The sequence below is a fragment of the Aythya marila genome, assembly GCF_965140915.1.
Source record: "Aythya marila genome assembly, chromosome: Z".
NCBI classification, from domain to species: Eukaryota; Metazoa; Chordata; class Aves; order Anseriformes; family Anatidae; genus Aythya; species Aythya marila.
Window position 1 is genome coordinate 80,866,044 of NC_139080.1, and position 21,790 is coordinate 80,887,833.

General features: G+C 36.8%; 1 protein-coding gene across 4 annotated transcripts in view; it reads left to right on the top strand.

The window, feature by feature from the left end:
* VCAN (versican) overlaps window positions 1-21,790 on the top strand; it is a 113,443-nt gene that overhangs the window by 65,818 nt on the left and 25,835 nt on the right. For all 4 annotated transcript variants that reach the window (XM_082783544.1, XM_082783546.1, XM_082783547.1 and 1 more), the window contains 3 exons: window positions 9,748-15,261; window positions 17,043-17,156; window positions 19,413-19,526. In XM_082783544.1, coding sequence (XP_082639670.1) covers window positions 9,748-15,261; window positions 17,043-17,156; window positions 19,413-19,526 — 5,742 coding nt within the window. The remainder of the gene's footprint in view (window positions 1-9,747; window positions 15,262-17,042; window positions 17,157-19,412; window positions 19,527-21,790) is intronic.

Consider the following 21,790-nt stretch of genomic DNA (forward strand, 5'->3'; position numbering starts at 1 on the left):
TTTTTTTTCAATCTACTTGGCTGAAAACTTTTGATTGCCAGTATTTTCTAAGAAAGATGTTGTGATTTTTTTTTCTAATGTTTCTAAAAGCAAATTAGTATTTTTCCAAAACAAATCTTCCAAGAAAAAAAAAAAAAGTAGATAGAAAAATGCTTTGCTTTTAAAGTGAAAACATTTCTCATTGTATTCTTGTGTGTGTGTGTGTGTGTGATTACATGGTTAAAGAGAAACTCATTCTCTGTATGTGTCATATGTTCTATTCCCAGCTCCAAGCAATGAAATGGTAAATTATTGGCTGGTATACTGCAGGTTGCTCTCAGATAAGTCTTCTGTTGTTATTAGCTCATTCTGGAGTATTCCTGCTCCATCAGGCCTCCTTTTCAGCTATACTCTTTTGTCTTTTTCATCTGCTGTGCACATGTCCCTGCAAAGCTGAGAAAAGCGAGGATCAAAGGCACCCTAAAATTGATCCAGGAAGAAATTATCTGTCAAGTTTAGTATTTGACTTTTGAAAGACTTTGACATGCATGACACTGCACTCCTTTGCCTAGAAATATATTTTAGTCACATTTGTGTCATTCTGTCTGCAACAGTGAGGCTTTTACACCCTTATGTTGGTCCAGTTTATCCCCAGACTGCTTTAGATTTTTTTAATACCCAGAACAACCATACTTATTAACCCCTAAAGATAAATTTCAAATGGGTGCAATTTTTTTTTTCCTTCCAAGTCAAGAGATGATACTAACAACAGTCCATTAAAATTGCAATTATAGAATTCATTCTGTGTCTTTTGAGTAATATTTGCAATGCATAAAATGCTGAAAAATCCATATGCCATGTATGTCAATATCTGTGTGTGTAATCACTCAACTATTCTAAAGCATACATTTGCATTTAAGCTATTATGAAGATAATAGTAGTAACACAAGCAAATAGGTCTAGGACAAGGGTGATTTGTCCCACAGTGGACTATTCTAGCAAAGATTTGCTCATATTTCAATGAATAAAATAGATTTGCCATGACAGAGTGAGTGTGTGTTATCACATAATTCATAGCTCTAAATTTGTCCCAAATGGGGAAGCGGGGGCTGCAGACAATCAGTGTGTCTGATCAGTTGTGGTTTTGAGTGCTGGCTGCATAACCAGAGGGCTTGTGCAGAGGTTAAAGAGCACTTACGAGGTTCTTGAAAGATGCTTGGAAGATTGTAGGGGATAAAATTTCAGAAAAGCATCATGATAAGTGGCAGCACATTTCCATAAATTACTCCAATAGTCTGGGGTAATAACATATTCACATAAATATGTAGTTGTATATATAAAAACAACTGTCTGTCTTACAGCTTGAACATCAAAATATTTTCTGGTTTTGTTTCTGCCACATAAAATTCCCCCTCTGAAGCAAATGACATAGGTTAAGAAAAGAAAGTAAAAGTTAGTCCTTGCCTACTCCATAAAACAACCTGTATTACTGCTACATTAATGTGATATTGACTTAAATTTTTCAAGAATTACCACAGGAAGGAGTCTAGTCTCAATTCCTAAAGCCAAATATTGTTGACGTTCACCAGGGAAAGGGACAGGAGAATTAATATTTATTATAGAGCTTTTCAAGAGCAGCTATGGGAGTTGCCAAATGGTGGACATCTGCTTCAACACTGTAGCTATAGCATCTTGATGTTGGCCCCAGAGTTTTGCATTGGTAAGTCATTTGTATTTCTTCTGGGAAGGGGCACAATCTTCCCACGTTAGTAGGGACAGAATTAGTTCTTTCTCATTCCATTGCATAATGGCAAAAGCATTAGGGGTTGCCCTGGAGTGAGTGTAACCACGAGACAGCAGTGAGAGTGGGATAGGGAGGGCAAGGCCTGTTGATCTCTCACTGTTTCCTCCTCAGACATGGAAAAACTCCCATGAGATCAAGACTGAAGTAGTCTTGCTTTCCTTCCCAGCCAGCTCGTCTGCTAGCCACCTGACCTGGTGAGCTGGCCTCTGGGTTTGCACTTTTCTGCATATATGTATATATATAGTATATATACTATATATACTATATGTAGTATATATGTATCCAGACAGACTGGCTAATCCAGATACCATATGGCTGCACAGTCTGGCTTTTAATGTGTTTAGGATTTCAGCTGGAGAAAAGGATTTTAGTACTTGTCAGTGGTTTGTTTTGGGTTGTTTAGCCCTGCAAAATTTTAGAAGTGTCCTCTCTGTAGGCAGAAAGTAAAATGTTGTCATTGGAAGGATGTTCATGGATCATACAGGAAGAGACACCACTGATGGGAGCATTGGTTTGTTAATGACATATTGGAGCAGAGAGGAAACAGGAAGAAAATAGTCCTCCTTAGGATATTTTTTGACAAATATTCTGTCATTATACAGGGAACTGTATTCTGCACTTGCAGGAGTTTAGATGTGACACTGCAGGAGTGCCATTTTTAACAAATTGACATTTTGCTCAATCTGTTTTTTCTTAACAAGTTTACCACTGTGTCAGGGGGGAGAATGCAGGAAGCAACTAGGCTGAAGGAAACACCAAAGACTGCCAGAAGGTTTCGTGATACTCTTTTACAATAAAACAGTCCATTTATTGCTGACATGGTTTTTGTATCATCATGTCTATTACTTTAAAATTTGGCAGGGATGCTGTAGCACAACCATGCAGGCCAGAGTCCTGTGCAAAACAGATGTCCGCATAAGTGACATACACTCTACACAGGTGTTTCTGGTCATCGCCAGCAATTCTGTCAAGTGGGAACTTGTGGGAATGGTATAGCTGTAAAAGGCTGCAGTTTAAGAACATGCCAGTGACTGAAACTGAGGTTTTCAGTGGGGCTGTATCTTGCATGGAAAGAGAGACACTGAAATACGGTACAGCGGATTCATGGAGTGCAGGCAAGGCTGACCACCCACCTTGAATCTCTTTCAACTCCTACCCATCCAGCTGTGTACAAATTCTTCTTTTGAAATATTTTCTTCCAGAGATTTGCTTGGGTGTTTGAGATTTCTATGCAAGGCTAATTTATATAATTTATATCTATTTTTTATTGTTTTTCTTTCTTTCTTTCTTTCTTTCTTTCTTTCTTTCTTTCTTTCTTTCTTTCTTTCTTTCTTTCTTTCTTTCTTTCTTTCTTTCTTTCTTTCTTTCTTTCTTTCTTTCTTTCTCTCTCTCTTTCTCTCTCTCTTTCTTTCTCTCTCTCTTTCTCTCTTTCTCTCTTTCTCTCTTTCTTTCTCTCTTTCTCTCTCTCTTTCTTTCTCTCTCTCTTTCTCTCTTTCTCTCTCTTTCTCTCTTTCTCTCTCTCTTTCTCTCTCTCTTTCTCTCTTTCTCTCTTTCTTTCTTTCTTTCTTTCTTTCTTTCTTTCTTTCTTTCTTTCTTTCTTTCTTTCTTTCTTTCTTTCTTTCTTTCTTTCTTTCTTTCTTTCTTTCTTTCTTTCTTTCTTTCTTTCTTTCTTTCTTTCTTTCTTTCTTTCTTTTTCCTGCTGTTGGAATTTTAAAAATATTACTTTCTCTTTTGACAGTCAGAGGAAGAAGAAAACATAAATGTTGATTAAATTTAGAAGGTAAAAAAAATAAACCTATGGAAATGTGCATTACATCCTTAAATGTTTCTAAAAGGAGACAAAGATAACAAAAGATTTAGAAATACATCTCCAGCAGGGGAACATTTTTAAGTGAGCTAAATAAAACCCTTTATTTATTTAGACTAAACAGTAATCAAGAACTGGATTTTGCTAGACCTCATCATACATACTGTCCATGTTAATGGGAGGTAGAAGGATGAAAATAATAAAAAAAAAATAATAATTATTTCAGGACCTTTCTTTGTTGTCTTTTACTTAGGTGTGTATAATAGTAGCTATGTTTCTTTAACACCTTAGACCAGCTCCTTGGCAGTATTCCCACCTTTCTCTGCTGGGAGAAATGGGGTATGCCTGAAGCAGTATTGTACTTTGACCGTGCTTAGGTAGGTTAATGATATTACAAGATGGCACAAGTTAGAGGAATTGCGTTTACTTAAGACTGACACTTGGAATTTTCCTTCAGCAGGAAATGTCTGTGTTTCAAAATCTTATTTCCTTTGAAATGAGATGAAAAGAAGAACAATATAATCCCTACTCCATTAAACAAAATGGTCCAAAAGATGTTATCAGAATGCTTTATATATGTAAAATTGAAGCATTCTGTAGCAATTTAAATGTAACATTTTTAGGGAAACAAACAAACAAACAAAAAAAGAATTCTATGCACCTATACACACCTAGTTACCTAGTTTTAGATTTTATTTATTTTTTTTTTTTTTTTAATGAGGGCCATCTTGTCAGATTGCTCCTTCTTCACTATGCTAGTAAAAGAAAATATTCATTGAGACTGACATTCATGTGGCATTGGTTGAGTTTTTTTCACTGGAAGAGTTTCAGAAAGCTGTAGTCATAAACCTGCTTGAGTCAGTCTAGACTGCCAAGCTGGTCCTCAGCACATCTGAGGTTCAGGGGAGTCAATGTGTGACATAAAGCTGCGTAAGTCTTTCCTCATGCTACGTCCTCTCCCATGTGCCTTAAGTCCTTATTGCTATTGGTGTGCTTTCCATAGAAAATTTTTAAAATCTCTTCCCGCTTTGCATTGCCTTTCTCAGAGTAATGTTTTTTTAAAGGTCTAATCAATAGCTCGTATGAAGGGACATCTGCTCGAGACATCTGACTTGAGTTGTCATTTAACAGCCTGCCTGAGCTGATGGTCCATTCTTCCAAGAAGTGCTGACTGGTAGGGATTACAATTTTGCCTGTCCCCTGGTCCTTGAGCACACAATCTTTTTTAGGTGACATTCAAGGCCATTGCTTGTGGGGAGCAAGTTTATCGTACTGCAAGCAATGGGATTCTTCTACAGGAGATAGTGGTCATGGTATCATACTGACCAACTGCAGCAAAGCAGAGGTAGCATTTGAAAATAAACACAGAGTACATATCTGTGGGGAAGAAACAAGATGGTTTAATATGTAAAGCCCAGTTTTTGTCCTAAATGATTTATTGCTTTTCCCTCTGAGACAAAGTTTTCTTATTTTCATTGCAAGTTACCACATTGCCTTTTTTACGGTCACTAAATGTCACATGTATAGAAATATGATAAAATGTGGACAATATTTTATTGTTATTTTAGTCATACTGTGAACTAAATCCACAATGATATAATTTTGTTGAAACCAAAACCAAAATTCTCTGGTTATCAAGTGCAGGACTAGATATGACTACTGCAAACTATTATTTATTTACTTATTTATTACCTCTTAGCCTTGTGGTTATGGATTCTTGATAGTGATTGCAACATAGTTTGTGATAGTGTCCCACGATCTAATGATACTCACACTTAAAAGGCAGTCTGAACAGTCTGAAATGGTTTTGGTCTTCTTTCAGAGATCTTTCTTCTTTTTATCTCTATTGTAATCAAAATACAGGGCCTGATTCAAAGTCCACAGAATATTTCTTTAATCTTTCAGTGTGTTTCATGAGTTTATCAGACCTGTAGTTCTACAGAAAACTAAACTCTGTTACTTCTCACATGCATCTTGGGAAAAATGCAGGAATCCACAGGTGAAATTGTGTCATCTTCAATGTGTCAAATCAGATATAAACTGTCCTATTATGAATGAGACTTCAGAAAAACATGCTTAATACTTAACTCTTCTGATTTATATTTTTCCTTTTTTTTTTTGAAAGTTTGGAAAACATGAGAAACTGTTTTTCATTTAATTCTTTATTTATTCTTATTCAGCTGTTCACCTGAAGAATTTTTAGAGAGAAAATACTTTCTACTGCCAGTCCCCCAACAATGATCTTGAAAAGCCTTTTAGTGATCTTTGTAGGATATTAAAAATCTTTTCAAGAAAGACTGGTATCAAACTTTATAATTTTTTTTGAATGTGTGGACGGTAGCATTGGATAACACTGGAGCATCTCTTTTTCCTTGGCCCATGAAAAACAATTTGGGCTTAGAACCAACTGTCATTAGAAGGGTTGAAATGGAAATTAATGCCACCTCAATCCATCGTGCTGTGGTTTTGAGTAGTAGTAGGCAAATCCTCTTGTGGCTAAAAAAGCACCTGGAGCTGGGGATTTCCATTTGTTACACATAGTTGACTGTTACTGAGATAGATGCCTGTACTATGCACGTAATTTTAAATGTCTACATGTATTAAATAGATTAAGAAGCACTCTCGGCTGCATATGCACTCATCCACCTATCTATTTCATCTTTATTTCACTGCATATTTCAATTTTTTCAGTAAAATGCCTTACTGACAATTCTCCTTTAGGACTTGTTTGGATTGGAAATCTAGACTGACTACTTGTTTTTACTGCTTTTTAGCTACTTGATTTTACTTTCTGGAAGCGATAGTAAGAAAACACCTATTTGAACAAGTGCTCCTTTTGGCTTGTTTGTCCTGGTAATGTGCGAACTATTGATAGGAATATTTAGGACCTAAATTCCTTTCTCTTAAAGTCCTCGTCTTGTCTTTTATTAGCAGGCTCATATCTATGTGTCTTTCCCTGCAGATGAAATGGACACTAACATAAATATGGGCAACATCTGTCAGCTGTATGTAACCAGTTCAAAACTATTGCAAGTGTTTGTGTGTCTGCTCTGAGGATTCAAATAAACCATTTAAGAGTTTTCTGTCCCCTATTCATATTTTGTGATAGGACTTAGGTTTTCATCCTACTATCTTGTTTATTCTTGGAGTACAAGGTTACATGTTATATGACCTACATTGTTTAATTATTGATTTTCTCTAGAGTTTAAGAAAACTTACCGTATCTGTTAATGCTGAGCATTAGGAACCTGATTGCTAACACCGATTAATCAAAGCAGTAGAAAGGACAAGAGATTTTAATAAGAAATAATTCAGTTGAATTCTTTTCTGTTTTCTTAAAAGCTGGTGATTTTGTTCTTGAAAGGAAAAAAAAAAAAGAAAAAAAAATACTTAGTATTTGATGAAAGAGCCTCCTGAAAGTTTATTATTGGAATATCATACCATAGCTAGGATTCTTTTATGTGGATCTCTGTGGCATGTGAGATCTTGAAAAAGCTAACAAAGTAAAAATAATGTCTGATAGAGATCTTTGTGTATGTAAGAATTTGTATATATCTTCTAGGTGAACTTGGAACAGATGTTGTTCATTAAATTTATTACCTACCATAAATGATTTAGCATGAGCTAATAATTTTAGGGCTCCCAGGTGTGCACTGCTACAAAAATAATACACTGGTCAGAACTTGTTAGTCATGGTACCCTATTACAACCTATCCTGTCCCATCCAGATTTTTTTTTTTAAAATATGTATGGTTCTGTGCAAAAGGATGTTACATGCTTTGTGCACACAATCCTAACAGCTGTACATGAAGTCATAATCAATGCTTATGCCAGGCTAGCCTATATACCAGGTTATTTATACACATTCCTTCTTAAACTTATACATATTCCTTCTTAAGCTGTGTACACAGTACAAGCCATCTTTCTTGTCTGTGCACATCTTCCTATGTAGCTCTCTGGTTCTGTACATTTAGTGTGGTTCCCTTTTCCCTTTTTCATTTATTGAGTTCTTGTGTATTTGTTGCATTGTCTATTCTGAAAAGAAAGTGTACAATTCTGTGCTGATGGGAGCTTCTACTTTTTATGAAAATATGATTCCTTGTTATAGTGACTAGTATTGCTCTTTGCTGAAATTTGTGGGTTTTGAATGTGACTGTATTACTTAGTTGTAGACATGCATCTCCATGTCATCTTGGACAAATAGCAAAAATCCTGCTTTTCTGTGTGAATAAAATTTGAAAGGTAGATCTGGGAAAACTCAAACAAATGGCTGCAGAAGCTGTACTTTCCTGTGGTAGCAGGCAGTGTGTGTAAATATTTCAAAACCACTGGAGGAAGGAACAGGGAGAAATTCTCTCATTACAAGCATTGTATAAAACAATTCCCTACAAGCACATGCTGGGGAGAGAGGAGGTGTTTAATTCTGTAGTCATCTAACAGAGTTTTCATAGCACAAAGTAAACACCAGGCTTCAATGATGCAATAGTGAGTAGCTGGGCAGCAGACAGGTAGGTACAAGACAACCTTTTTTCTTTGCTCTGGGAGCCCTGAACTTAGTGCTGTACAAACTGAATCTTTTAGTGGAAATGAAGACTCAGTAATACTTCATAAGTTTAGCAGTAAACAAGGGGTGAGATATTAGAACATTAATTCTCCATAGAGCTGCAATGACCTTTTCAAGACCCAAGCTGCAGTCAATTTGTATGCACAAAATACTCAAGACAGGAATCACAAGCCTTTCACAGTGCTGTGCTGTGCACCAGTTTAATATGATTTAATACATTCTTTTCCAGAATGATCACCTGATTACTCTGTCTCTGAGGGCTCAATAGTTCTAGAGGTTAAATAGTGTTCATACATTTAGATTAGATTTACTTCTAAATTTTGCTCTGTCATTCACTTGGTATGCCAGAACACCTGAAAGTGTTCTCTGAGAAGCATCCATCACTGATAAGGCTGTGAGACTCTAAGAGTCCTGTATGTTCGTCTCTACTGGTACATGTAAATAGAGGTGTATTGGTTATGCCAGTTTACAACAACAAAAAATAATTTCACTTTGGACAAAATGGTTTTAAAGATAGAACCAGCAAGATTTGTTCATGGAATAAGAATTTAGTACAAAGTTTCCAGATTCAAATCAGCCAGACAAGTGTTGTATCAATCAGAGCCTGATATATTTATATTTTTCTGAGTCTGGTGTTTGTATGTGTTTAATGAGAACAGTGTCTACTGTCTAGAAAAGAAGGTTTGATGTAACATTTGTTCTGAGAAGGTGCATTTTTAAAGTGTCTGTGGACTTTGTGATCATAAATCTTAGATGAATACATAAGGGCTTCCATAGCTAAAACATTGTCTACTTAGACCGTCGTTCTTCTTCTTTATCTGGTTTACTAGCTAGAGAAAAAAATTAGAGGTCTGCAGTCTGTGGGAGTGTGTGAATAATTTAAAGTGAGTAATAAGCAGAAAAAAATGGCTGGACTTTACTCATAATACTGTCTGACTGGTGACTGATTTTTGAGTCTGGTTTACTTTTTATCTGTTAAATAATTTAGACTTCTTTGATAAGTAAGACTTCATTTACTGCACAAGGTTTGAAGTGGAAAGAATAAAGCTTTTTTTTTTTTTTTTTTTTTTTTTTTTTTTTTTTTTTTTTAAATGGTGTCACTAGTAATTTGAATTACTCTATCACGAGGATAAATGGAGCTACAGAGACATGTCCTCTATGTTCTATTTTGCTTTAGACTTCACTTTGCTTAGTTTCATCTAAGCTAAATTTTGGTGAAGGCTAGCTAGCATCATAAACGTGTATAAGTAGTTGCTGTAGGTTGGAACCACAGTCTTTTGGTCTAAAAAACTGGTTTCATCTTGTCTCTGCTATGTGGCACAGGAGAAGTTGGCTCTGGCATGGGTTTGGGAATACCTACAGTAATGAACAGCATTACATAAGCAATGTATTCAATACACAGGACCTTCAACTAGAAATTAAAACACTGGGAGAGCATTTAACTTATTGTTAATGGAAGAATATACTGAATTTGCTATGTTTCCTTTTGAATATTTTTTTTCTCCTATAGATTGGTTATACTTCATGTGTCTACTATAATGCACAACCATCACTGTTACTTAGGGATTATGAAAAGCTCTTTTTTTCTTGCAGATCATCCGGTGAATGAACTTTTGGATCTGTTCAGTCGCCACATGCTTCCTCATGCAATAGATGAACCCCACATTGATGCAGAATCAACTCAGACTGAACCCTGTACTTCAGACTCTGTGCAGGATTCATCTGAATATATAATATTGGATCCTTTCTTTCCAAACTTTATAGAATTTGAAGAGGAGGAAGACTGTGAAAATACTACTGATGTTACAACCCCTCCAGCTTTGCAGTTCATCAATGGAAAGCAACAGGTGACAAGTGCACCTAAAAGCACAAAAGCTGAGGAAGCGAGAAGTGACCAAATTGAAAGTGTTGCACATTCCAAAAATGTAACCTTTTCACAAATCAATGAAACAAACACCTTCATAATACCTGAAACTGAAGCTTCTGGTACAATGCAACCAAGCAAAGCTGGGGAAGTAATAGGGGCGTTTGAAGTTACACAACCGACAGCAGATGTTGCAATGTTAGAACCAGTGTATAGTGGTGAGTCTGAAACTGCCACAACAGACAAATCAGTAGAGATTACTTCTGTATATGAGCAGTCACCACAAAAAAATAAGGAGAGTGTAACATGGCACGGAACTGAGGAGAGCTCTACTAAAACTGTAAAAAACTTGCTTTTGATTACTAGCGAATCTTCTGGCGATGGCTCCACTGAATCTGATTTGTCTAGTTCTGCATTCACAGAAATTGTGGCAATGTCAAGACAGGAAGATGATGAGAAAGTTTCTGGTACAACTTCTGTTCCCAATGCATTTACCATGGAAAGTTCTGCTGTAACTGCTGGTCTTGATGTTGGTTTTGATACTGCTACTGTCAGCACAGCTTTGAAAGGCTTTATTCCAGAAGAGGGAACTTCTGCTCCAGGAAATTATTATAAATCAACTATTAAACTTGATGCAAATTACCCTTTTGAAAGCCTTCTGGAAGAAACAAGTCAGACAGCAAAGCCTGAGTTAAGCGCATCTTCGTTTATAGTTCTAGAAGGTTCTGGGGATGTAGAAGAGGATGCTGCTATAACTTCAGCCATGACAACAGAAATGGCAATAACAGAAACACTTCCAATGCAAGACATTTCTTTAGGTTCTGGCACCGTAGTGCCCACAGAAATTTCTGTAACCATTTCAGGACTCACCTCTGCTTTGCCTGGAGGAACAAGCAATCTTTATTCTACTTTTGATCAAAGTTCTGAAGCAACTGTTCCCACCAATTCTCTGTCTAAGCTTATTACAGAACAAGTAGTTGGCAACTCAGTTCCAACTGAAAATAAAATTGAGGTAGAAAAAGAAATACAGACTGCAGTTTATTCAAGTCAGGAAAATTCAGCCACTATAGCAGAGGGAAAATCAGAATTGAATGAACTTGGAAGCACTACTGATGAAGTCAGAACTGCAAGTCAGGAACCCATCCCACTCAGAGAAACAGTACCAATAACAGGTACCATGCATTCTGAAATCAAAAAGGTTACCAGTGTTCCTTTCTTGAGAGAGAAGAAGCTTTTTATCAATGAAGGATCAGCTGAAGAACCAGCAGACTTTTTATCAGGGAGTCCCACAAGAGAAGTGGTAAGTACTGGCTCCCCATTTACTGATGCAGGTTCTGGAGACATAGATATTATCATTGAGTCTGCTACTTTGAGTTCAGTTCCATCAAGGTCTGTCACTGAAATGCAAACAGAAAAGCATGAAGGAAAAATTTACATCACAGATGTTTCATTGGAGAATGCAACAGCAGAATATGAAGAACACGTGGGAACAGGTGAATCAGCAAGATCAATTTCAAGTACTGGGTCAGATGGCTTGACAATGGAGTCTGGAGTAGAAAGTCAGATGCCTCAGACTGTGTTTAGTACAGGAAATCCAGGAGAACTAACAGAGGAAGTAGAACCAAGAGCTCCTTCTGAAATAAAATCTAGTCATGCTTCTGGAGAAGATAAAACACTTCATGTTGCACCAGGAGTTAAAGCAAAGGATTTAGAAACAGCTGAAGTCACATCATCACCAGAATCAGTGGTTAATAACAGCCCTCTTGACATCATGGTGACACACAGTACTGGAAATATAAAAGCAATAGTTGAATCTACAGAAAGCAGAAATGGAAAAGATAGTTCTTCAACTGGCTCTTTGGGCAAAATTCTCCTGATTGAGCCTGGCTCTGGAGAAGAATTCAGAGGTGACAGCAGCACTACAGAACTGATGTCTAATGGACCTAATGAAAAAGTAATTGGAGATCATATCCCATTTATTGATCAGGGTTCTGGAGAAGCAGAAACTTTCACTGAATCATTTACAAAAACAGCAGTTTCACCCACAAGGAAACAAGAATCACAAGAGGAATATGGCAGAAGTGTTGTCAGCACGTCATCTGTGGATCATGCCTTCACTACTGAACCTAATGAGCCAGTCATGAGTGCTGAACATGAAGTAACTACGATGGGAACTGTAACTGACATAAAAATGGAAGAGAAAACAGTTGATGAACTGACAGTGAGAGCTTTTACTACGAAGTTTCCTTTGTCAGAAGATACTCGTTCAAAGGAAGATAAACTATGGGAAGTTTCCCCCAAAGTGATAGAATCTTCTGCAGAAACAACTGAAGATCCATTCTTCAGAAGTACGCAGGTTAACCATGAACATCTGGAGTTTTTAAATGTTCCCACTGTCAGACCATACTCAGAAGAAAAGAAAGTAGAAACTGAGTCTGGTGAAAAAATATTTTTCCTATTTAATAATGACAGAGTAACTGAGTCTGTAACAATTGAAAGGAAATATGTAAGCTCTCCAATTACAGTTACAGAGGAAAAAGAGGAGTTGGTGCAAAGTATTTTTCCTACAGAAGATACTGCTATATCACTCCTGACAACTAAAGAACAAAAACTACCAAATAATGATCTCATTGGTGATGCATTATTTTCAGGACAAGGATCAGGAGATGAGTTTACTGTTATTCCTTCTGTAGTGCCATTGGCTGTCAAAGAAATCACAAGTACTGCAAGTCCTCTGCCTTTTCATCCTGCAAATGTAGGACCCAACCTTTCAACTGACAAGACACAAGACTTTGAAAGAGGAAGCGCTGAAAGGTATGCTGAAGTTAATGAAGGAATTACAAGTTCTGCAGAAGAGCTGCTGTCAGGAACTGCAGACTCGATGATCACCAGTTCCCCAGCTTTAGCTGAAGACAGTTTCAAGAACTTCAGCTCTGAAGGCAAGGAGATGACACATTATTTTGTTGTTACTGAAGAACCTCACAATAAGGAAATGAACCATAGGAGGGGAGAAAATGAAACAGACAGGCCAACAGCTACTTCTAAAGTTGTGTCTCGTGAGGAAACTTCACATTTGCTGACTGAAGATGTCATAACTCCCGTTTCTGTAATACTGAGTGGAACTCCTAATCTTGAAACAGAAGAATCACTTGCAACCTCAGCAACAAAAATGCCAAGCAGATTATTACCTGAAAGCTCTGGAGAGGGATCTGGCTGGGTTGGTGTTTCAGATTCATTTCCCCATGTCACATTTACTCATTTGTCGATACCTCCTCGGACAAAAGTCGAACTAACTGCTTCACCTAGTGTTCCTGGAGAAGTTTATTCTGAAGTTATGACAACAGAGGCACCGACAGATGGATCACAGACTGTGATTACAGGATTAGTATCCCTTTTTATGGAAGAAGAAGAGATTGTGGCAAATCAAACTGCTGCTGAACCGAAGACAATTACATCAGAAGAACTAACAAGTGATACTGGCATATATGAGAAAATTATTCCAATGGTTGATGATAAAAGAAATGTTATATTGAATGTTTCTGTTTATGGTGATATTACACTAATTGAAGAACGACTTGAAATCCCATCAGAAGAAACAACTATTATAGACATGGACCACTCCAAATCAATGCCAGAAGATATTATAAGTGTGCAGACAATGCCCAATCCTGCCATACAGTCAACATATGGCAGTGATGATAGCATGAAAGCTGACATGGATAAATATGATTCAACACCTAATTTTTCTGTAATCAAAGAAAATTCACTTGGAACTGGTGATAGTCATTCTTTGACTACTTCCACCCAGCTAAGTAGTGAATCAGTAACATCTGGGCACAGACCAAAATTGGATGACAAGGATTTAGGTTCAGGGAATACTGTGAAGTTTGCAACAGAAACTCTCACCACTACTGGCCTTTATGAGATGAGAATTTTCCTTCCAACAGTACCCTCATTGGTAAGCCCTCATGTGCCTCATGAGTCTAAAGAATCTGAATTTGAGACTAAACATGTTCTGATGACAAGCACAACAGAAGACACATATGAGCTGAATACTTCAGCAAACAACCGAGTCATAGCAGATCAGAGTGAAACAATGTCTGTTTCTGGTTTTTCTGGAATGGGCCAAGAAGAACTGGATGATAAGAAGCCTGAGGTTCCTTCCCTTACACCAGATTTAACTATAGAGACTGAAAAGGCTTTGAAAACTGGCACGCTTGATGTAAGTATTGTCACCACACAGAGTCCTTCCCAACACACAACTGTGTCATCTAGCAGCAATGATGAAAAGCATCCTACAGTATATATACAAACAAAATCAGCATTGGCAGAGTATGAAGAAACGGATTCAGTGAGCCTTTATTCTGAACCTCAAACTAAATCCTCAGTAACTGTTCAGTTAGTTAATGGAGTGTCTGAGTATCCTGAGGTGATCGTTCCAAGTACATCATCGTCAAAGGGCACCGAGTCTGGTCACTCATCAGAAGGAACTTTCAAAGAGCTTAGTTCTGTTATTGCAGCAACTTATAAACCACCCACTACAGACCTTCTAGATACAACAGAGGCTTCTCTGCTAGAGTTTTCTCCTAAGCCTGAATCAGAAAGTCCAACTACTGAAAGTACTCCTCACTTTAATAAACTCATAACAGACAGGTCAGAGGAGACAGATTCTTCTGTAACTGATCTGGTTGCTGAGGAAGAAACTACTGTTTCTGGAGATTCTTCATCAATACATACCTTCCCTACTGCTTTTCTGAATTTTGGAGAACGAGCAAGCACAGATGTTCCAAATGTTAGCACCATAAAAGTTGAATCCTCTTCAGAGAAAGCAAAGAACCCTAGTCAAGAAGGTGACAGGAGTACAGAGAGGGAGATCCCATGGCTTCTTTCCACACCTGTTTCAGATTCACCTAACAGTGTAGAAGGTGGGTTATTCAAACCTGAACAGGAAGCAGTTACAATGCTAACTTTGTCTTCACAACCTTTGGATAGAAGCATAGAACCACAATCAGCTTTGCTTGGTCGAGAGGAGATCACAACAATGTCTTCTAACATTGCAACAAACAATACAGCCCCTGGAAAAAATCCTTATCCAAATAAGCAATCAACAATAAGTTCTGAGGAGCTAAACACTCTTGAACTTGTAACTTCATCATTTTCCCTTCCGGAAGTCACTAATGGATCAGATTTCGTGATTGGCACGAGTGTGGGTTCGGTTGAAGGCACAGCAGTGCAAATACCAGGTAACTTCTACATACGATCACTGTCATATTTGTTTGTTTTGATACATGTAAATGTATGTCTTAACTCTGATAAGAGGTATGACAAGCATCGTGTGAAATACAACAAAACTCATGATCCTCAAGCTTTGAAATCGGCATGATTGTAAACCCTACTGTGACAAAATGAAGGATGGGGGGACTGAAACTCATGCTTAGTGGTTTTTTTTCTGAGTGTTTGCATCGTGGAGCTCTGTACCAGATTTGAGGTGACCAGCAAGTTCTAAAAGACAGGAAGGTAACACTCATTGTGGTAAAGAATTCAGATGTAATAACTTATTTTTTCCAGTTTTCAATGGAGATAGATATAATTATTTTATCTGATAGCTATTCTCTGTTGGCATGACAATAGTACTTACGCAGCTGCTAAACAGTTAGAATTGTTTTATAACATATTACATAGCAGGAAAATAAGCAGTCTGTAGGAAGACAAACATGCAATAAACATGGTTAGGTACTTAATACAGCCCTTCATTTTGGACTTGCAGTGAGGCAGTCCTAAAACAAGAACCATGTTTTGTGGAGATGAGATATTCTGAAAACCTCCAAAGCAAGATCCTGTCCACTTACACTCCTGGATTCATGTCGGCAGGATTTTCTCCTAGAGGCTTTCAACTGAACCTACTTCCTTCCAATGACTTGATGGGGTACTTGGTACTTTAAGAAGACTAGTTCTTTAATTTCTAGATTAAAAGGGTAAAATAGATCTTATCTTTTATTTCATAAAGAATAGCCAAAGTATTTTAGGAAAATGTAACCAAAAATATAAACTTTTCTCATGTCTCTGGGTCAACTTAGGTTACAAAAGTCTCTTACCCATTTTGTAAGTTTTTAGAGCTAGGACTTTCTTCATGTGTCCCAGAGGGACTATCTTCATGATTTTCCTCTAACTCTGAGAAGTGGATACCTAGAAATGGTTATGTAGTGAATTTTTGTTTATGCGAATGATTGCTCTTAGGGATTAAATCAATTACAAATACCCAGGTATGTAAACTCAGTTGAAATAAACATCACTAGAAGGCATCAAAGCTCTGCAAGAAAAAGCTATTCAAATGATAACTCCCATAAAAAATGAGGATTTCACTGCAGGTAAGTTTTATCTTAATGTTTAATTCAGTTACGTATGTATTCGGTACCTTTATTTGTATTCTTGAAATGTATTTTAAGGAAAGACAAGTGAGAAATGTGCATCTGTGAAAACATCCTTTCAAAGAAATAAGAATTTGTAGGCTGAGTATAATAGACTGAATATAATGAAATGAAATGTCAGCAGACAGACAGTATTTTAAAGAGATGCATGTTCTGTGTACCCAATCATTCCACATAAACTAACCCTGTTCAAAAAAAAAGCAGAAGCATTTTCCATTCATTTTGCTTATGTTTAACTGATTTCAGCTATAATTAATTGTCATGTCATGCAAACTAAATCCTCAGTATAATATTGTGACTGCCAAATATAATACAAATTGCTATAAAAATGTAGTAATTCTGAAAATTATTTATGCTGGTTCATAGTAAGTGCCATGTTATTTTAAAAGTTGGAAATAGTGATGCCTCAAAATAAGCTTTACTGTTTTACAAAACTATCTTATTCCTAATATTCTATTTTGCTATTATAGTTTCTGTAACAACAGTAAACCCTGAAACATCAATGCAGAAATGAAGACAGATTTCTTTTTCCAAAAATTTAAAAAGATATCAGCTCATTGAGGCTACAGAGTAAACTTTCTTTTTCTACTTAACAGGACAAGATCCATGCAAAAGCAATCCCTGCCTTAATAGTGGTACCTGCTACCCACGTGGTTCATTTTACATCTGTACATGTTTGCCAGGTTTCAATGGCGAGCAGTGTGAATTAGGTAAGGTGATGCCATCTAAATACTGGATTATCTACAGATTAATTGAAGTATAAAATTTCCATACACAAGATTTGCAAATTTTTTTTTTTTTTTGAGGTTGAAGAAGACAGACATTTTAATAAATTCTACAGTAAAGCCTTACTTATGGACTGAAGAATGTCTATTAACCATTTTTCTTTCTGTCCATAAACTGTACAAACAGGTGCACATACAAATATAAGAGAAGTATTTAAATTAACTGCATGTCCTAGACAAGTTAACACTAAATTCATAAATATATCAAACAAGAATACATCTACATTATTATTTGGGATAATTCCTTAAAATCTTTCTGTAATTATTTGTAAGGGTGTTAAAATAGCCTAGTCCCAAACATAGCAAGGAAGCTGAACACTGAATGCCTGCTGATATTTTTTCAAGAAAATTGCAAATATGACCATAGTCAGATACATCTTCAGTACAAATTAGTATTTTGGTAACTCTTCCAGCTGAGGACCTCCTCATGCTGCCTAAGACATTTGGCATTCCCTGCTATGAATGTTGGTTTCAAGAGACTGACCAGTACAGTTCAGGGTGACCAGCTTTTCTTTCCAAACAAACAAGTCAATGTATGATGAAACTGGCTGTTTGGCTATTTTGTGTAAAACTGTTTTAGTCTTTTTTTTTTTTTTAATTTTCATTTTAATTCCCTGATCAATTTTAGGGGGTTGCCTATTACACAGTCACTTGCTGAATTTGAAAGAAAAAAATAGATGCAGTATTGCTTAAATGAGTTCCACTCATCAGTGCATCTAGGGAGGAAAAATTCAATCCACCCAAAGGTTGATATTAGTATAGGATAATCATCAGGACTACCGTGGTTTTATTTGTCTTCTACAAGAAAGGATTATTATGGTTAAAAAAGCAATTAGCTAGTGTTTTTCTCTGCTTACTTAGGGCTTATTGATAAATCCAGTATTTCTCTAGTGGGTTGTTAGAGATAGATGTCACATTTTAAATGTTTCATCTTAGATCTTCTTTGACAAGAAATGTGCCATCCACTATTTACAATCCAGAGATCAGAGAGAATAATTTTCTTTCTTCCTTCAGATCATAAAAGAATAATCTGGCAACTTCTTACCCTGTAGAAGTTTTACCATTTTATTAGTAATTTGGAATGGGACTCTCCACTGCCAGTTACCATTTAAAAATATGTTTGGTGGTGCTTGAGAAAGTAAACCTCAGCATTTCTATACATGTATTTCAGAATATTCTACATATGAAATACAAAAAGTCAATGAGAGCTATCCAAATGATTACAGCAAATAAAATACCTAATGCAGTGATCATTCCTAGGATTTCACAACTATTGGTTTGTAGATACATATTTAATTCTTCTTTTAATTTTTTGATAGCCAATGACTAACAACAGCTTGGCTTTGATTAAGGTGTTTGCGAAATCTTCATTAGAAACACAGTTTGTTCTTATAAAAGGACATACTTGTTTATAGCCTGTGCAAATACATCCACATAGTATTTATAGTAAATGGACTGGTCATCCAATTGAAAACAAGAAGCCAGATGAGTAAGGGAGAGAGAAGTCATTTGTTTAATATGGAGCCATTGACTCAGGAGTAACCTGTGCATGGCTGTGAATGTTGCTATCTGACCGCACGTTCAGTGAAATTATCTTTATGATGGTTTACCCTTGTTTTGCTAAGATTAGATAAGGAAGAAATGAGACAAAGAAGAAATTACAAAATAATAAGAATCTAGGACACCCAGCTTTGAAGTCTGAAATTAACAGTCTTTCTGATGATATGAAATTTCTAACACGAAATATTTGAAGATATTTGAGTCTCCAGTATTTGATGAGATTTTTTCATGCCATGATCACACATTCAAGTCAAATTCTCTACTAATAAGATAAAATACTGCATACTGCACAGCAAGACTTCTTTCTCAGTTGCACAATGTGGGGCTGAAGATCTGGATTTTAGAAATTAACTCAGGAGTCAGAGTGCAGGATATAAAATTGTGGATCATTAAAGTCACATATCCTGAGGAGAACACTGCTTGATTTTGGGTGAAGAGAAAGGAAAGTTGTGCAGAGCGAAATTAGCTATCATACAAATAAAACTGCTGTCTTGGATCTTTTGCAATACTTCATTCTTCTGGATTGAACTGGTCCTAGTAATGATTATGAGCAAGGCTGAAGAACATTTCCGTTCTGGGAGGTGGGTGCATTATAAAAACACTTTTATCTTTATCTTGTAGATATTGATGAATGCCAGTCTAACCCATGCCGCAATGGAGCCACATGTATAGATGGCCTCAACACCTTTACTTGCCTCTGTCTGCCAAGCTATATAGGTGCTCTTTGTGAGCAAGGTAAGGTGTACTTTAAAATCCAGGGTGACCTAGGTCACAGACATGTAGCCATGAAAATACGATTAACTCTTTCAGGTCTAACTTGAGTAAAAGAACCTGAATTCATGCTTATGTACATTTATTTTGTTAGACCATGAAGTTTATCCTTTCTTCCTTTCCCCTCTTGTTCTTTTGCATCGTTACATCACAGAGTTACTCTTCATCATGAGCAGCGGGGTGTACCTGTTTTGTTTTGTCTTTTTGTGGTTTTGATTACTTGTTTGTTTTTCCAATCAGTGAAGGAACCTAAAAACTTCTTTTTGAGAGAAGAATCATACCACCAGCCAGCTAAGACTCTTCCAACTTTATATACCTATCTGCTTTCATTTCAGTACTCTTCTGGAGTAGCTAAGCAAAGCCTCCTCTAGAAGAGGGGGGATTGAAGAAACTCTTAAAAACTGTGGCAAGTAGCTAGTGACGAGAAGACATTACAATTTTTAGTCTCAATAAAATTTGAGTATGGTAGACTTCAATGATTTGTGGCTCAGGAGTTTTTGTTTAAGGTTGCATCTGCACCATCTTTGCAGTTGAATGAGAGCAAACACTAGCCACATGCTAAACTGACCAAAACTCATACTATTGCCGTACTGAATATTAACAGATATATCAGGCAGTCTCCGTGTCAGAGTAACTACAGCCATACAGCTTTCAGGTGGCACCAAGGCAAACAAAGCCTGTTCATATTGCCTTGCAGACTACTACGAAGACACATAACTAGGTCCTTTCATCACTAGTGATACTTATGGGATAATGAGTGGAAAGAGTTACTGTTGGACTGAGCATCTCTCTTTAAAAAATCTATACAGTGCGAAAGACACATCAGAACACATCTCTTCCAACAGGTGTCACTGGAAAGTAGAAATAGTCTACTGAATATGCCAGATTATATGTCCTTTCACAGGGCACCATAACCTTGACATCATCATCCCACACTATTCTAGGTTGCTTTGCTCTGTTTTAGGGCAAGTAGGTGCAGGATCACAATTACAGGGATATTTTAAAAGATCTTCTAAACCAGGCAATTGAAACTAGATTAAACATCCAGGTTCCTGTAACTGTTATTTGCAGTGTCTGCAAGAAATCCTGCTGTATTTAATAGAAATATTTACTCTGCAAGATGCTTACTTAATATGTGCTTGTAGGAGGGGGGAAAGGGTAGCAAAATCTGTTCTGTCACTAAAATTAATGAAGGCGTTTCCATGGAAAAAAAAAAAAGAAAGGGTACTTTAAAGCGTACTTTCTAAAGCTTATAAAAATATCCTTCTTTCTCTTTTTCTTCAGCTGAGTGGTTTCATTTACAGGTGAATGAACTGGACCTTTGGATTTGTTTAATGAATACTGCCTATTTTCAGGTTTGTTTTTCACCTTTAATGAGTGAAAGGCAGTTTGAAAACTCTTCCAGCTCAACCTATAGAGGTTTGTTTGTTAGAGTAGAACCCTCTCAAAGCTGACTGGCTCCAGCATTTTTCACTGTTTAATTTTTTCAGTAGTTTGCCCAGCCTTGTGATTTGAAAGGAGTTTCTGAATCTGCTCTCCAAAATTACAAGTTGACAGTGTTTTCACAACAAAAGAAATAAATGTTCTCACTCCCCTCCTCCTCCCTGTCATTTCAGCAAATCCGTAGCAATGAGTGGCTCTGAGTACTGTGGTAGCTTTAAGCTGCTTTTTATGACCAACCTGAGAGTGCATTTTAGGTGGTTAATGGGAACATTTCCTAGTTTGTCAATCAGAACCAGAGCCCTGTTCACTCAGCTTTGGAATTTAAATTTCCTCCACTTAAAGTCCTGCAGTGGTTTGGGACTTGGTAAAAGTGTTAGTGCCAAATTTCCACTCCACCAGACAAAATAAAATTGTGTTGGCAACTCAGACACAGTTGTCTCGCAAGCAGGCTTTATTTCAAGGCACCAGTCCTGACCTCACTAGATTTAAAGACCAGCCAGAACGACAGAACGTGTACCTCAGTGCCACAGGAAAGGTGGAGTTGAGCACACCAAGATTATATTTCATTACCTTCTCTCTCTTTTTTTTTTTTTTTCCCCTCCAGTATATACTATTTATTTTAGAGAGCCTCAGAAAAAAAAAAAAAAAAAAAAAGAAAAAAAGTTGAAGGGCTTTTTTAGACATGTTGCTGAGTTTTCAAAATATTATGGAAGTGAATGGAAGCAGTGAATGCATGTTGCCACTGAAAATGAAACTCAGAACATAGCAGACAATTTCACTACACT